General features: G+C 44.3%; 1 protein-coding gene across 2 annotated transcripts in view; it reads left to right on the forward strand.

Moving 5' to 3' along the window:
• Positions 1-18,753, forward strand: part of MNAT1 (MNAT1 component of CDK activating kinase) — a 375,378-nt gene that overhangs the window by 74,320 nt on the left and 282,305 nt on the right. For both annotated transcript variants that reach the window (XM_030214363.1, XM_030214362.1), the window contains exon 2: positions 9,286-9,438. In XM_030214363.1, the coding sequence (XP_030070223.1) occupies positions 9,286-9,438 (153 nt within the window). The remainder of the gene's footprint in view (positions 1-9,285; positions 9,439-18,753) is intronic.

The raw sequence follows: 18,753 nt of genomic DNA on the forward strand, positions 1-18,753 counted from the left end.
GACATATTGGCTCAGGAAGTCTATTCCAGGCATATGGTGCAGCAAGATAAAAGGAACGGAGTCTGGAGTTAGCGGTGGAGGAGAAGGGTGCAGATAAGAGAGATTTACCTAGTGAACGGAGTTCCCGGGGAGGAATGTAGGGAGAGATGAGAGTGGAGAGGTACTGAGGAACTGCAGAGTGAATGCACTTATAGGTCAATAAGAGGAGTTTGAACTGTATGCGGAAATGGATAGGAAGCCAGTGAAGTGACTTGAGGAGAGGGCTAACATGAGCATAACGACACTGGCGGAATATTAGTCATGCAGCAGAATTTTGAACAGATTGAAGAGGAGAGAGATGGCTAAGTGGGAGACCTGTGAGAAGCAAGAGGTGCGCATTATCACACACTAATTTTTAGCACACCTACAGTGCAGCTTAATAAACAGGGCCCTTAATGTCTGATCAAGCACATGCCTGTCTTGGTCTTACATAAGTAAATCTGGACTATACATCTAAATCTCTGTAATCAGTTACTGAAATTGTACTTTTTCTATAAAGTACAATTTTTCTATGAAGTGATTTTCAGTGGCCTATAGTAACATCCTCTTACGTACCCCAACTGATACACCATGAAATCACAAACATGTATAGATATTAAATACTAGCTAACCAATTCTGTTCTTCAATATTTCTGTACCAGGGTATTGTCTAAATGCTGAGAGAAAACCATCTAATAGATTATCAGTTTCTAACAACCAGAGGTGTATCTGAAGTTCGGCGGTAGGGAGGGGGCACATTATAGCCCCGCCGCTGCCGCCATTGCTGACCCCCCCCCGCCGCCGTCACCTACCTTTGCTGGCGGGGGACCCTAACCCACGCCAGCCGAGGTCCGCTTCCTCCTGCCAATGCCTTTAAAAATATTCCTTCAGCTGGCAATGTCAGACTCTGAAACTGGATTCAGCAGTGGGAAGTGTCAGTGGTGTGATAGTACAATGGAGGGAAGCCATTGGGTGGATCTGGGCACTAGGAAAATTTTGAGATCTAAGGGTATCACGGACTGTGCAACTAAAAATATAGTCTACTGTATTCATTGCCCATGTGATCTTATTTACATAGGCCGGAGCAGTAGACCAATTAAGGTGCGCTTGACAGAACATAAATCCCGTATAGTTACTCAGAATACCCAGGCTCCCCTGGTGGAGCACTGGATGGAGAAAGGTCATGGGATTGATGATATACGGTGGAGGGTGTTGGAACAGGTTCATGACCGGAGGGAAGGGGGGTCCCTGAAAAAGCTTCTGAATTATCGTGAACAGTGGCACATCTTCTATTTGGATACCGTTAGCCTTAAGGGGCTTAATGCGGAATTGGAGTGGGGCTCTTTAATTTAGTCATAATGTTTGAACGTAGTTATAGGTCAGGTGGGACCATTGAGGGCTTGGGGTTCCAGAAACGTCATCAGTGAAAGGTGAATAAAGACATTAGTTGTAGACGCCGCCGCCATCTTGACGGGAGTTATACCCTAGACATGTTGGCTGAGCTGGCGCTGGGACGGCGTATGGGTAATTATGAGTGATATTTTGGGGGAGTAAAAGTATATTGGGCATTGGGCGTGGGTGGCTAAAAGTACCCCCGGGCTCAGTGATAGTAAGACGGGTTTTGTGTGTTTGTTTTTTAGGGGAAGTCCTTGAGAAAGCCTAGTGGCGAAACATGCGTGTCGGACAACGTCTCCCCCTTTTGTCCGAGTAAAGTGGTGAAGATAAGTACTTTGTAAAATTTCACTTATAAAGAATATTAATATGCCGATGAAGATGTTAGTGCCATGTGGATTACCCTAAGAAATCATTGAGGGATAATCAAGCACTACTGAGGCAAGATGGAATAAAGGTGTGATTACAACTTGATAGATATGTGTGGTTAAGTGGGGAGTAGATCTGGACCTATTAATGTGTGTATCGTATTAAGGAAAGGGTCCTAGTGAAGTATAGTGCTGCCTTTTAAGTCACTTACAGCATGGCCATTTCCTTCCTCAGCCGGAAATGAACTTTTACTGAGCAGTGGTAAAAGGAAGCCTTGGTGTGTGGCAAACCTATGCACTGATGACACCACAGGGCCCCTTTGACTGCCGCTTGGTCAGGATGGAGACTGGGTATGGATGTGGTAATGAGGTAGCGCATCTACATTAGCGCTGTGTTAACATAGTAACATAGTAAATGATGGCAGATAAGGACCTGTACAGTCCATCCAGTCTGCCCAACCAGATAAACTCATTTTACATGGTATGCGATACTTTATATGTATACTGTAAACTTACGGGGTAGCAACTGTATCTTATATTGCAGGAACCCTTGGCACATCCTAAACAAGAGGTGGTAAGTGCTCCCACGATAATTTTTTTAAACAGCTGTTCACTTGTGCTAACCATGCATGGCTAAAAGGGAAACAAATAGGAAAAAGTCCTTTTTGATGACCAAGCAAGAAATGGGCTTAACATGCGAGAAAAGCCACTGTAAGGACACGCTAAGCCTGTTTCTTAGTGCAGCTTAATAAGCGAAGCGCTACACGTTCTAATCTATTTAAAACAATTTATTGAATTCGGCCACAAAATGCCAGGGTCTTCCATACAGTATATGGGCTTTAATTCATCCAGAACTCTCTCCATCATTTCCCTTGTTGCCAGTCAAAATTGATTACGCTTTCTTCCCTCACTTCTGGGTTTATTGTAGAAATCCTTTCACTTATGGTGGATCTTGCTTAGGCTGGCAACACATGTGGCAGTGTGTTTTTATAACTTTCTATGTAGTTACTGATGGCAGTGGAATCCCATATGCAGGGTACATTGGGGTTCAAAGAAGCAGGTGCATTGGCCATTAATATAGAACTGTTCTTTCACTCTGATTAGTAATTATATATAGCAGCTTGTGTCAGCAGTAGGAAATGACTTTAACAGGTGTTGCTCTCTGCTGACATGTTCTTTGATGCATGTATTCACATGCATTCTTATTTATATTGGTTCATTGCTGCCTTGTATTTGTGTTATTAAACATGAAAGATGATAAAGAGAAAGAGAAATTTATAATATCCAGGAATGGCAGATGAAAGTAAGTTTGGCTGAACTTATTTTGCATCTTACTTTCAAAGATCTAGTCTAATCAAAATTGTATGAAAATCTTGTATTGTTCAGTTTCGATCTTCCATCTCAGAAACTCAGGGGCACTTTTACAAAGATGTGTAAGAGCCTACATAAGTACATAAGCATCGCCATGCTGGGACAGACCAAGGGTCCATCGAGCCCAGCACCCTGTCTCCGACAGCGGCCAAAAGAACAATTTGTCCTGCCCATCCCAGAAATAGTGGATTTTCCCCACGTCCATTCAATAACATTCTATGGCCTTTTCCTCCAGGACGCCATCCAACCCTTTTTAAAATTCTGCTAAGTCAACCGCCTTAACCACTTTTACCGGCAACGAATTCCAGAGTCTAACTACGCGTTGAGTGAAGAAAAATGTCCTCCGATTCATTCTAAATTTACTACACTGCAGCTTCATCGCATGCCCCCTTGTCCTAGTATTTTTTGAAAGCGTAAACAGATGCTCCACATCGACCCTTTCCATTCCACTCATTATCTTATAGACCTCTATCATATCTCCCCTCAGCCGCTTTTTCTCCAAGCTGAAGAGCTCCAGCCTCTTCAGCCTTTCCTCATAGTGAAGTCGTCCCATCCCCTGTATCATCTTTGCTGCCCTTCTCTACATCTTTTCTAATTCCACTGTATCTTTTTTGAGGTGCGGCGACCAGAATTGCACACAATACTCGAGGTTCGGTCACACCATGGAGTGATACAATGGCAGAATAATAGCCTCATTTTTTCCATCCCTTTCCTAATAATACCCAACATTCTATTTGATTTCCTAGCCGCAGAAGGTTTCAACGTATTATCAACGATGACACCTAGATCCCTTTCTTGGTCTGTGACTCCTAACGCTGAACCCTGCATGACGTAGCTATAGTTTGGGTTCCTTTTTCCCACATGTATCACTTTGCACTTGTTCACATTAAACATCATCTGCCATTTAGATGCCCAGTCTCCCAGTCTCATAATTTTTCACAATCTTCCTGTGATTTGACGACTTTGAATAACTTTGTGTCATCAGCAAATTTGATTACCTCACTAGTTACCCCCATCTCTAGGTCATTTACGAATATGTTAAAAAGCAGAGGTCCCAGCACAGATCCCTGAGGGACCCCACTAATTGCGAATATTGATCTTTTAACCCTACTCTCTGTTTCCTATCTTTCAACCAGTTTTTAATCCACAGTAAGACACTACCTCCGATCCCATGCCCCTCTAATCTCCTCTGTAGTCTTTCATGAGGTACCTTATCAAATGCCTTCTGAAAATCTAGATACACAATATCAACCGGCTCACTTTGTCCACATGTTTGTTTACCCCTTCAAAGAAATGCAGCAGATTGGTGAGGCAAGACTTCCCTTCACTAAATCCATTTTGACTTTGTCCCATTAGTCCATGCTTTTGAATGTGCTCTGTAATTTTGTTTTTGATAATGTCTCTACCATTTTGCCCGGCACCGACCTCAGACTCACCGGTCTATAATTTCCTGGATCTCATTTGGAACCTTTTTAAAATATTGGCGTTACATTGGCCACCCTCCAATCTTCCGGTACCACTCTCGATTTTAAGGACAAATTACAAATCACTAACAGTAGCTCTGCCAGCTCATTTTTTAGTTCTATCAGTATCCTGGGATGAATACCATCCGGTCCTGGAGATTTGCTACTCTTCAGTTTGCAGAACTGCTCCATTGCGTCTTCCAGGTTTACAGGTATTTCATTAAGTTTTTCCGACTCGTCAGCCTCGAATACCCTGTCCGGCACTGTTATCCCTCCCAAATCTTCCTCGGTGAAGAACGAGGCAAAGAACTCATTTAGTTTTTCTGCTATTTCTTTGTTTTCTTTGATCGCCCCTTTTACACCCCGGTCATTGCGGGCCAACCGATTCTTTTGCTGGCTTCCTGCTTTTAATGTATCTAAAAAAATTTTTACTATCAGTTTTCGCCTCTAACGCTATCTTTCTTTCAAAATCCCTCTTTGCCTTTCTTATCAGCGCTTTGCATCTGACTTGACATTCCTTATGCCGCTTCTTATTTTCTTCATTCGGTTCCTTCTTCCATTTTCTGAAGGATTCCTTTGTAGTTCCAATAGCCTCCTTTACCTCATTTTTTAACCATGCCGGCTATTGTTTAGTTTTCCGTCCTCCTTTTCTGATACGTGGAATATGTTTGGCCTGGGCCTCCAGGATGGTGTTTTTGAACAGCATCCATGCCTGTTGTCGGTTTCTAACCCTCTCAGTTACTCCTCTAAGTTTTTTATTTTTTTACCGTTTTCATTTTATCATAGCTTCCTTTTTTAAAGTTAAACGCTAACATATTTGACTTCCTACATTTACCTTTTTGAAAGCAAATTTCAAAGGCGATCAGTGCGTGCCAAATCTGCATTACCGCCTGGCTACCACATGCCCCAGGTGGTAATTTTGAATTTGGCATGTGCCTAAAACACGCGGTAGAAAATATTGTTTATTTTCTACTGTGTGGCACTTTCCTGGCAGTAAACAGCAGTGTGTGTGCGCTGCATGCCCACTGCCCAGGTTGCGCGTGAGACCTTACCGCTAAGTCAATGGGTGGTGTTTCAGGCTGAAAATGGACATGTGCTGGTTTTTATTTTGCCGCATGTCCATTTTCCAGCCCGTTATAAAAAGGCCCTTTTTCCTAGATGCAGTAAAAACTGGCCCGGTGCATGCCCAAAAGGGACGCTCGCACTGCCATGGCTTAATAAAAGGGGCCCCTCATGGTAACGTAGCAAATATCGGCAGATTAAGACTTGCACTGTCCATTCAGTGTGCCTGACAATTTGACTAGAATTGAATCTGGCACTGTGGACAGGTTCCACTTCTTTAAGATTAAACACTGGTGTACTTAATCTCCGTCTTTCCCTGCCAATTTTGGGGACAAACCATAGAAGTCTGCTTGGCACCAATCCTACTTCCCAACTTCTGAAGCTGTGGTCAAAGCTCACTTCAGTTAAGAGGTCATTTTAGTTTTGTTTTAATTGGATTCCATCCTTTTTCTATATAGTGTCCCTCCCAAGCATTCTTGAATTCCGTTGCCGTTTTTGTCTTCACAGCCTCCCACAGGAGTGCATCCCAGGCATCCACCACCCTTTCTGTGAAAAAGTATTTCCTGATGTTGATCCTAAATCTCTCACCCTTCAACCTCAACTCATGACCTCTAGTTCTACTGCTTCCCCATCTCTGAAAAAGATTAGTTTGCATAACTTCTGTATCATATTCCCCCATTCCCTCCTTTCCTCTATGATATACACAGTGCTTTCTTTGTAGAAAAAAAGGTGCCGGTACTCATTATGGGCGGGGTCACCACATATGGCTCCACCCCTATGATAGCCACACCCACATTAGCCACACCCCTTATACCAGCTATGGCGCATATAAACATACATCATTGAAAATATTATACTAGTATAGGAGGAAAAAAATAATGTGATTTTTTCATTAGAAATACCGTATTTTTCGGACTATAAGACGCATCGGACCATAAGACGCACCTAGGTTTTAGAGGAGGGAAATAGGAAAAATTTTTTTTTTCCTTTTTCCCTCCTCTAAAACCTAGGTGCTCCGGTGCGTCTTGTCCGAGTTCGGGATCGCCCTCCCCCCGGCCCTGTCACCATTTCTCCCTACTCACGTCACGCGATCTTCCCTGGTGGTCTAGTGACGTCGGGGCAGGAAAGTGGGATCGATAGATTAGTGCTATGCCTCTGCCTCTCTTTTCCTTTCTGGTCCAGTGAGTGATTTTGTATCCTGGAGGGCATAGGTCTAGGATTATAGGGTCCTTTTGATCATGGATTCAGGTTTCATTGATGAAAAGTAGATCAAGGTTTTCTGACATGCTCTAGTCTGTTACTAGTGTTGTTTTGTTTACTACGGATCTGGCGTTGATGGTATGGGTCTTCTATGTTTGGTGTGGTGTGGATTTTTGTTAGTTGTCGTATATTTGTTAGTGTGAATTTGTTGTGACCTTTCTTTCCCTTCTGTTGAGGTTGTCCGCATGTTGGTGTTCTTCCTTTGTTTTGGTTGTCAGTTTGATGAGGTGTGGTGTATCTGATCAGTCTTTGATGATTATGTAGTATGGGTATGATGTTACTTTCTGCGAGTGAGGTGGTTAGTGTTAGGTGAATCAGAGATAAGGAGTAGATTGCTAGGAGTAGTTTGACGGTATTCATTTTGGTATCAGTTCAGTTCACTTTGGGCTGCTAGTAGGACGTGTTCGATAGGGTGCATGATAGGACTTTGTTCTTTGGTATGGAATCTGGTGTTCTGGTCTTGTGTGTTTTATGTATTTTCAGCTTGCCTTTGAGCTATTGAGATCAGTAGTGGCTCTGGGTCCAGTGTTGTGTTAGTGGGCAGAGGAGATGGATTAGGGTTTTTCTTTAATTTGTCTCCTATCAGCTAATTGCTTCCACTGTAAAGTCTCAATGTCTTGAAGTATAACCTTGGCACATCAGAACACACCTGAAGTCGCTTTCTTTTCTGAAGTTTCTTTTATTGGATAAATACAGATAATTTACTCACAGTCAGATGTTCAGACGTGTTGCCCCAGGGCATGGAGACTCTGTAATTCTGAGAGCTGTATCAGTGGTTGGAGGTAGAAATCTGAGGAGAGACAGCTTTATTGCAGAGGTGTGAGAAAATAGTCAAACAGGTAGAAGTAGCTCAGAGCTGGGTGACTGGAGAGTGCAATATCTCATTAGGAAGATACAGGACACAGAGACTCCACAGCTATGAGTGCCACATAGGTGGCTGGAGGTAGAAATCAGTGGGGAGGCAGCAGCCTCGGGCCACCACTGCTACTGAGCACCAGGCCCCACGGAGCCCGTCTTTGGACATTGTCGCCACTCTGCTCCCGTTCTTCATGTTGCCACCGCCGCCTCAGGCACTGGGTCCCACGGAGCCTGTCTTTGGACACTGCCGCCGCTCCGCTCCCGTTCTTCCTGTCGCCACCACCGCCTCAGGCGATCCGACCACGAGGCGCCGTCAATTGGGCCCCGGTGGTCACATGTCTCTACAATTCTCGCTCCACCTAGGAAGCCCCGCTGGACACGGACATGGCGGGCGGGTGAGGAGGCAGAGCCGGGCGCGCGACCGCCACCAGGCGAACCTCACGCGGTCCCCCTTGGTGAGAGGTTCGATTGCCTCTCCCTGCTCTGGGGGCGGCAGCGGTGCCGCTCGCCGACTCCGCCGGTCGCTGTCTCGGCCGGGAATGCTGTCCGCTACTCCGCCCAGGCTTTGCCTTCATGAGCCTGGGGCTACCGCAGGCATGTCCCACTCAGACCGGGAGTGCCGATCACTGCCCAGCCCAGGCTTTGTCCTCCAAGCCCAGAGCTCCCTCAGGCGCGTCTCACTCAGGCCAGGGCGCCATCTGCTACCCAGCCCAGGCTTCGTCTTCCAAGCCCTGAGTTCCCGCAGGCGTGTCTTGCTCAGACCGGGAGCGCCGTCTGCCGCGCTGCTCAACTTTGCCGTCGAAGCCTGGAGCTCCCACAGGCGCGTCTTACTCAGGTGCCATCTTGGGAAGTGCCTCCTCTCAGTACAGCTGAAAGTATGTGCGTCATGGAAGAATGTGTTCATTTGGCCATATTGGGGGGTGGGCAATTTTCAGAAGCCAATTAACATGTTGGCTAATTTAATAACAGGGCACGTATTATAAAGAAAAATAAGCATCTGCTTTGCTTTATAAAGTATTAGCCCAATTGACAAAAAACAGGGCTTGATTTAAAGCACAAGGGCCAGTGTAAATGCCTGTGCCTAGATGTTCAAGCAAAACACTGGTCTGTTTTTGTTCTTTTTCTTGACTACCTGTCCAATGTGAGAGGGTGGTATTTTTGGTTAGGTGTGCATAGATGTTAGCAAGATCATGCATGCATTATAGTATTTTCAAATGTAAGCACGTATTTGTATGCTCTACCTAGGCTCACCCAAACTCTCCCCATTCATGTGCCCCTAGTGAAAGTACAAGCTATATGAATACTTGTACTTTTTACACTGGTCTGTATTTGACAAGAGATCTGTTACATGGCTATAATTCTGACATTTACATGTGTTGTTAAAGCCTAAAACTAGGTGTCACCTTTTAGAATGTTTGTCTTTACTGATCTAATTATCTTGTGTAAAGTCTAATTAGGCATAGAGCAAATGCAGATTTTTTTTTCTTTTCCAGGTGTGAAAACTGTGTGGAATTGCTGTTTGTCAGAGGGGCTGGGAGTTGTCAGGAATGTGGCACAGCACTGCGAAAGAGCAACTTTCGAGTTCAGCTCTTTGAAGACCCAACTGTAGATAAGGAGGTGGAGATTCGGAAGAAAGTGTTAAAAATGTGAGTTCTAGAACTGGCAAAATGTTAGTTTACTTATTTCCATTTTGTGTTCAAATGGTCTTGCTATTCAAAACATAATTCAAACATAAGAGTGATACAGCTCCATATATATAAGAAAAATGTGTTTTATATTATTTAACAAGCTTGAATCAAATTTTTAGTTCAAATTTATTGAATGAACACACATTGCCACTAAAGTTCAGAAAAACTGATTGTTACAGATATTTCTAAAAGCATTTATTTGTGCACTTTACACTTTACAAAAAATTACAAATTTTGAAGAGGTTAATGTATATATGTAAAGGAAAAGGAGAGAGATAAAACACTGGTGACAAAGGGAAAAAAAGAAACATGAAGTTGAGGTTGAAGGATATGATACACAGGTGAGGAAGAAATGTGTGGTGAAAGGCGGAGACAAGCACAGTAAACTATAAAATGGGAGGAAGAACATGGAAATGAAGTTATACAAAATAAAAGCAGAGACAATAAAGAGGAAATAAAATCTATAAAATATGGTCAGAAAAATAAAACAACTAATTCTTGTTTTTAAAATATTGTTTATTAATACTAACCAGCAACAGATCAAACCTGGCTTCCTTATAGCATGTGAAGCTGGAAAACAGGAAGAGAACCTGCACACTTCTTAACAGCATCACGATGATGTTACCAGGGGGTGTGTTGGGTGTTTCAGATGGTCGGATTAATGAAGGTTGGATAATCGAGATTGTACTGTAGTTCCTGAGTAGAAAAACTTAGTGAGCTGGAGTTGATTCATCAAAGCTCAGGCTGAGTAATTGTTTCAAGAATTTCAAGATCAATTTTTGCAACATCCCAATGATTTTGAAAAGACATCGGAGATGGAATATTGAATTCAACGAAGACAAGCAGGCCTTCATATTCTCACATCTGGGTGATGTCATCCGACAGAGCCCGGTGCGGATGCTGTCTAGCTGGTAAGGTAGAAAGTTCAGCAGCGTCCCACCGTGCATGTGCTGCTGCTTTTTCACCCGATGCGCAAGCATGGGTCCTCCAGTCATAGATTTTCCGTAGAGCTAGAGTACACATTTTGTGTTCTCTCCCCCACTCTGTGCTACTTGTTTCTTGTGAGTGCCTTTTTTTCGTCAGTTTCGGTTTTTGCCAATCTCTTATTTATTTATTTATTCATTCATTCAGATCTTTCTTGTCATTTTTAAGTTTCCTTTATTTTTCTGTGTGGCTGCGCATTTAGGCCGCAGCCTGTCCTCAATTTGAACACTGCTCCTGTCTTATCAGTTCAAGATTGAGGAATTTAATTTAGCTGAGATTCTTTTTTAGATGTCCCAGAAAACCCCCAGTGGCTTCAAGATGTGCGCAAAGTGTAGGCATGTGATTTCTGCCTCAGACCCACACAATTTGTGCATTGGGTGCCTTGGCCCAGATCATGACCCCTCTGTGATCTCTGTTTATAAATGCAAGTGAGAACTCTGTGCGTGTGACTAGCTCAAATGGAGCATCTTTTGGGCTCTTTGAAGACTGGACATTGACTTCGGCACCAGCAGCATCAACTTCCATGGTTGCTCCGACTTCTGCATCCACTGGGAGTGCACCGGCATTGAGTGGGTCTCCATCTGCCTCGACACCGGATGCTGTTAGCAGGCCCCAGGACCGGGCAACATTGGACCCATCACTGACACCGAGGATCCATACAGATTTGGCGTTGTCCTCATCGGCACTAGGGGATTGAGGGTCTAAACATCGGGGGAAGCCCAAGACGAATAAGCATCAATCGTCCTCGACGCATGGTGCTAGGAGCACTGGGACATCGGTACCTCCGATACCCAAGAAGCGTTGGTGCCGGGAGGTGTGCGCCCCCTCCTTAGAAGAGGTGCCAGTGAGCCAGTCACCGAGACGCCCAGTCCCTGCCACTGATTCAGTACCAACGTATTCTCAGACTGCTTCTGCCCCGGCTCCCGTGTCTTTGATGATGCCCATTTTTGATGAGCAGTTCTGCAGCATGCTGCAGGAGGAGCTAGCGCAGTTGCTGCAGGAGGCTCCCGCTTTGGCATCAAGGGCACTTGCGCCACAGCAGGAACAGCCCCAGTTCCTCTCTAGGGCTCCATTGATGCCGGTGCCCAGATCTTTGACGGCAGTACCTCGAAAGGTGTCTATGTCTAGGCAGGCAGTACCACGTTTGACATTGGGGGAGGAAGCTTCCCTGGAATAGAGACCTGCACAGGAACAGAGTTCACGTGGAATAGAGTTTGCAGGAATCCTGCAGGAAACCCCTCTTGGGCTTCGGGGTTCCCACAGGGATGGAAGCAGTTCTTCAGGGTTCCCGTGGGGACATATGCAGTTTATGTGGGGTTCCCATGGAAGTGTAAGCTGCACCTTTGCCAGCCTCTCGCCTACCAAGTACCAAGTTCTTTGAGTGCCACCTCCTCTCCCTCCTTGCTTTAACAGCACAGATACGAAACATCTTCCATTAATCCTCTCTGCGTCTGGGCTGATGCGCAAGCCTCATCTCTGACACAGGCGCAAGCATCAGAGATCACCTGACTTACTGGTGTGTGCATGTGATGACCTCTCAGCACAATGCCAGCAAATCAGAGATGAGCCTTACATGTGTGCAACAGAGTGTTCCAACTTCTGTTCCTTCCTTGCCTGCCGTTCTGTGGCTCGAACCCGGAAAGAGCTGACTGGAATTCTTTTTAGGTACTGTTAAATTCTTGCATGGACAGGTGAAGAAGCGTAAGAGTCCAATGGGGACGGGTTAGATTTCTGTCCCCATGCAGCTCTCTACACCGAAATTGAGAATAGAGCTGCCCCTCAAAGCTCCTGAAAGTGTGGACATTGTTCCACCAGACCAAGGTTGGCACAGACTCATTCATCTGCTCCTAACTATGGTGAAGAGTCTGATTGGAATCACTCATGGAAGTTATATGAAATTCCATCTGATCCCTTTCCTACTCAAGAGAGAGGAATCTCCACCAGAGGCGCTCTCTTTCACCAGTTTTGTGAGGGAAATGGCGGCGACCATCCCGTTTAAGTTTGAGACAGAGGAGGAGCCTAGAGCCAGAGATGTCTATTTTGAGCTATAAGGGGCTCATTTTCAAAGCACTTAGACTTACAAGGTTCCATAGGTTATTTTGTAAGTCTAAGTGCTTTGAAAACACGCCTCTAAGTCTCCTCCTAAGGAAGGGGTCACAGTACCATTGCACTCTATTCTTAAGGATGCACTGCTGAAGAACTGGGAATCTCCCCTTACAGTGCAGGTTGCACCTAAGAAGGTGGATACGCAGTATCATATCCAGAAGGCTACCGGATTCAAGAAGTCAAAGTTGCCCCACAACTCCATAGTGGTCGAATCCTCTCTCAAACGGGCCAAGAGTTCTCACTCTCAAGCCTCAGTGCCCCCAAGGCAGGAGGCTAGAACTTTGGATTCATTTGGGAGGAAGACTTTCAGGTCTCGATGCTCGTTGTCCACATCCAGTCCTACCAGCTGTATATGAGCCTTTACTTGGAGTATCTGGTGAACAGTATACTGGCTCTAGCAGACGGTCTCCCTTCAGAGCAGGCCACAGAGTTTCGCCAGCTGGCCAACAAACAGATGTAGTGTAGGCATTATCTGGCCAGGGGCGCCTATGTTACTAGCTGGAACTAGAGTAAGCCAGCAGAAATTATAATTATGAGGTAAGTGAAATGAGCACATACAAGAGGAAGCATTCCATAGAAAAATTAACTTCCTGTAATCTTATAGAGTGGAACACAAACTCGGTCCTCATTCAAATTTAAGCAGCACTGATTTATACAGGCAATTCGGTGTACAGTAAAACGCCTCATGTAGTAAGAGACTTCTGGGAACTCCGACGATCAGATGACACCTGCCAGATGGTGCCACCAGTGGACTGCTCTGTTTTCTGGGCATGGAAGGTTATCACAACTAAGTTCTTTCAGAGCTAGCCATGCCACCTTTTCTAGAAGCTCCTCAAACCGTGATCAGTAGAGCAAAGGGAAAAAGCCAGTGGTATAGCAAACCAACTTGCTGTAAATCTTGTGTCACAGCATGAAATTTCCACCGCTTCTGCAAGGTGCGCCCAGCCAAATCCTGGAAAATTGAGATCTTGCGGTTGTTCCAGAAGCTAGAAGAATGGTCTAAAGTTTGGCAATTAAAAGTCAATGCGAAGAAATGCAAAGTGATGCACTTAGCGAGTAGAAATCCATGGGAGATGTATGTGTTAGGCGGGGAGAGTCTGATAGGTACGGACGGGGAGAGGGATCTTGGGGTGATAGTATCTGAGGACCTGAAGGCGACGAAACAGTGTGACAAGGTGGTGGCCATAGCTAGAAGATTGCTAGGCTGTATAGAGAGAAGTGTGACCAGCAGAAGAAAAGAGGTTTTAATACCCCTGTATAAGACGTTGGTGAGGCCCCACCTGGAGTATTGTGTTCAATTTTGGAGGCTGTATCTTGCGAAGGATGTTAAAAAAAAATGGAAGTGGTGCAAAGAAAAGCTACGAGAATGGTATGGGATTTGCGTTGCAAGACGTATGAGGAGAGACTTGTTGACCTGAACATGTATACCCTGGAGGAAAGGAGAAACAGGGGTGATATCAAATATTTGAAAGGTATTAATCTGCAAACGAACCTTTTCCGGAGATGGGAAGGCGGTAGAACTAGAGGACATGAAATGAGATTGAAGGGGGCAGATTCAAAATGTCAGGAAGTATTTTTTCACGGAGAGAGTGGTGGATGCTTGGAATGCCCTCCCGCGGGAGGTGGTGGAGAGGAAAATGGTAACAGAATTCAAACATGTGTGGGATAAACATAAAGGAATCCTGCTCAGAAGGAAGGGATCCCCAGAAGCTTAGCCGGTGGTGGGAGGCAGGGCTGGTGGTTGGGAGGTGGTGATAGTGCTGGGCAGACTTATACGGTCTTTGCCAGAGCTGGTGGTGGGAGGTGGGGCGGGGATAGTGCTGGGCAGACCTATACGGTCTGTGCCCTGAAAAAGACAGGTACAAATCAAGGTAAGGTATACACAAAAAAATGGCACACGTGAGTTTATCTTGTTGGGCAGACTGGATGGACCGTGCAGGTCTTTTTCTGCCGTCATCTACTATGTTACTATGTTACTTATTTTTACACTCTAGCTTTCTGCAAGATCTGCTTCTTTAAACCAAAATTATTAAAACAAACAATAATATCCCTGGATCTAGTCCCAGCCTGAGGTCCAGTGCTAATGGTGTACCTGAACCAATTTAATGCTATTGAGCTCGGGGATTCAGATTGTTAAATAAAGGTGCACAAGTCCTGAATCACCCGTTCACAGTTAGCAGATTGATTCAGGAATGCCTTTAAATCACAAATTGGACCACCAGGAACAGTTCTCCAAGTCCTCTGCTGCATGAAAAAGTTTGGCCTGTTCCACAGCACTTTTGTTTTTGAACTGCCCACAATGCATCCATATCTGCACCTACCGTATCAAGCCGATCCTTGGCCTCCTCCACGCGAGCCCCTATGTCCCGGAAATCCTGCTTCATCTCAACCAGCATAGATTGCACATCGAATGGAGCACTGCAATATCCGAATTAAACTTCTGGAGCTACCTTTTCATATCCGCTTGGGACATCGCTGCCTCTGCCAGCTCATGCTCCACGTACAGCTCTTCCTCTGAGTCAGAACGATCAGACATCATCTTGTCTCCGTGATCCAGGATCCACTCTCTCCTAGATGATGGCGGTCTCTCCTTCTGCGGGGTTACATATTTGAATTTTTCTAAGCGTTTTCAAGTGGTCAGTCACCTCCAGATGTGAACCAGACTGTTGGTACCACAAAAAGTTCAATTGAGAAGGGAGAAAATATACTTTTCAGCACTCCTCCACTGGAGCTCTCAATTCATGGTTCCTTCCCGTCTTGTGACATTGCCTCCCCCCCCCCCCCCCCCCCCCCCAGAATAACAGGCATTTAGATAGATAAGGGTAGCTAACTTGCAGTCAGTAAAGGTGCATACAGTTGATTTCTGCTAAAGTACTTTACAAGTACTTGTAGTAAGCAAGTCTTGCTGCAGTCTTGCAGTCATTGTGTGTGTTTGACTAGCTCCCTAGTTGTCTCTACATTAAAGCCTTGGGAAATTGACCAGGCTTTCATCTGCTTCCTGAAGAAGAGATAGGCTTTACATATCTTGGGTCTTTTTTGGACTGTGTTCCAGTGTGGAGGCTACTCCTGAGAAGGCTCACTGACAAGTGTCATGTCTGTTGATTTCCTTTGAAGGAGGTATGGTTGAGGGATGTTCCTTGGGAGGACTTTATTTATTTATTTGTTACATTTGTATCCCACATTTTCCCACCTATTTGCAGGCTCAATGTGGCTTACATAGTACCGTAGCGGCATTCGCTGGTTCCGGTCTGAACAAATACATAGTGTGCACAAGTATAAGGTGTGATTGTGGTAGAATATGGTTCATATACGGTAGATACATTGGGAAACATTAGGTAGGAAGAAGGAGATTGGGGTGAGTCCATTAAGTTCTTTGTGTTGTTGTGTAGCAGGTTCTCTGGTTCTTATGTTGGGTTGGTGGGGTATGCCTTTTGGAACAAGTTCGTTTTTAGTTTTTTCTGGAACTTTAGGTAGTCGTATGTTGTTTTTACTGCGTTCCATAGTTGTGCGCTTAGATAGGAGAAGCTGGTTGCATATGTTGTTTTGTATTTGAGTCCTTTGTTGTTTGGGTAGTGGAGATTAAGATATGTTCGAGCTGATCTTGTTGTATTTCTGGTTGGCAGGTCTATGAGGTCTTTCATGTATCCTGGGGCTTCGCCGTAGATATTTTTATGGACCATGGAGCAGATTTTGAAAGCAATACCTTCTTTGATTGGAAGCCAGTGGAGTTTTTCTCGGAGGGGTTTGGCGCTTTCAAAACGTGATTTTCCAAATATAAGCCTGGCTGTTGTGTTTTGAGCGGTCTGGAGTTTCTTTATAATTTGTTCTTTACATCCCGCATAGATTCCGTTGCAGTAGTCTGCATGGCACAGTACCATTGAGTGTATCAAGTTGCGAAATATTTCCCTTGGGAAGAATGGTTTCACATGCTTGAGTTTCCACATTGAGTGGAACATTTTCTTTATGGTGGATTTTGATTGATTCTCTAGTGAGAAGTTACGGTCGATTGTTACTCTGAGGATTTTCAGACTGTCTGCAATAGGAAGGGTGTGGCCTGGGATGTTTATATTTGTGGGTTTATATGTGTTATATTGGGATGAGATTGTGAGACAATTGTGTTTTTTCTGTGTTCAGTTTTAGTTGGAATGCGTTTGCGTTTGCCCATGAGTCCATGATGTTCAAACTGAGCATGATTTTATTGGGGATTTCTGCCAGGTATGTTTGTAGGGGATATATATTGTGACGTCATCTGCATATATGAATGGGTTGAGGCCTTGGCCGGCTAAGGACTTGGCTAGTGGGGTCGTCATGAGGTTGAAAAGGATCGGTGATAGTGGTGATCCTTGCGGTACTCCGCAGTCTGGTTGCTAAGGTGATGATATGTTTGTGCTATCTTTCACTTGATAGGTTCTGGTGGTTAGGAAGCCCTTGATCCATTTGAGTATGTTTCCATTGATTCCGAAATAGTCAAGGCGTCTTAGTAGTATGTTATGATTGACCATGTTGAATGCACTGGACATGTCAAATTGTAGTAGATGTATGCTTTTACCTATTGCTATTTCCTGCTTGAATTTAGTTAAGAGGGTAAGTAGAGGCCTCAGAGGTGCATAGTGGAGAATCAGTTCAAATACTCTGGCCTATTTCCTTCAAGGGCCTTGGAGATCAAAGACAGTGTTTTAAATTTAGTTCTGTATTATACTGGTAGGCAGTGATGTTTTATCAGAAATGGTATGCTATGAGCATTTTCCTTACAGTCTTCACCATCTAATTGAACTACCTTCTCGTAATGCCTTTCTTGGAGTCTGAGATTTCCTCAGACTCCGCCTGCTGAATTTTAAAAATATCTGCTACAAATAGGTACTTTCTTCGGATTTCTCCTACATTGGAACTAAATGTTGGAACTCTCTCCCTAAATCTGTTAGATTCCATTCTAATTATATGTAATTCCAAAAGAAGTTAAAAACTCATCTCTTTACAAATTTGTTTCAAATTTCTTCACATTAATCTAAGTTTTTTGATCTAATTAACTGGTCAGCCGTATCTTCTGCTTGTATTATGTCTTTATCAAATTTTACATTGTTAGAACCCTTCTATTAATCTGTTATTCCTTGTTACTCAGTCCAATGTATTATGACCAATGTAATTTTTCATTCTATACTCATTCAATCTATATTGTAAGCCACATTGAACTGAAAGGTTATTTTGGGACAATGTGGGATATAAATGTTATAAATAAATATTCTGTCAGTCTTGCTGCAGCATTCTGAATCAATTGGAGCTGGTGCAAACTCTTTGTAGTCACACCAATGTAGAGTGCATTGCAGTAATCCAGTCTTGATGTTGTTTTGGCACGAACCACTGTGACAAGACTTGCCTTCTTGATGTACGGAGGGACATAGTATAGTTGTTGCAGGTGGTATAGGCAGTTTCTGAAGATGCTTGAATTTGGGGGATCAGCATAAGTATTGAGTAGCCTAGTGGTTAGTACAGTGGACATTGATCCTGGGGAACCGGGTTTGATTCCCACTGTAGCTCCTTATAACTCTGGGCAAGTCACTTAACCCTCCATTGCCCCAGGTACAAATAAGCACTTGTATATACCATGGGAGCCAACGTTTCAAAATTATTGGGGGTGGTAAGCCCAATGGAAATGACCCTTCCCTGAACACATACAAGGAATTTTTCTCAATATTCGGGGTGCTCAAGCACCCACAGAGTCGGCTCCAATGGCATATACTATGTAAACCGCTTTGAACGTAGTTGCAAAAACCACAGACTGGCAGTATATCAAGTCCCATTTCCCTATTGAGGCCAGCTGAATCTCAAGGTTCCTGACCAGTGATTTAAGAGGCAATTCATAGGTCCTAAAAGAAGATTTTATGCCCGGTATGTAACCACATGTATTAGCGACCTACAAGAGTCCTATTTTACTTGGGTTCAGACAAACTTTGTTGTTTTTTAGTCCATTCTTGGAATTGCTGTTAGGCAGTTTATTCATGGCTATAAGTAAGTCTGGCTCAATAGGTATGAGTAGCTGCAAGTCATCCGCATAGATACAGAACCGAAGATCCATCAACCATCTGCTCAGCTAGTTGCTTGAGGTAGATATTAAAATAGGCAACTGTATGTATGGTGTGGTGTCTCACAGGTCAGTACCCAAGGTGGCGATGAGCTGCTATTGAA

This window comes from Microcaecilia unicolor, chromosome 9 (genome assembly GCF_901765095.1).
Source record: "Microcaecilia unicolor chromosome 9, aMicUni1.1, whole genome shotgun sequence".
In the NCBI taxonomy this organism is placed as follows: Eukaryota; Metazoa; Chordata; class Amphibia; order Gymnophiona; family Siphonopidae; genus Microcaecilia; species Microcaecilia unicolor.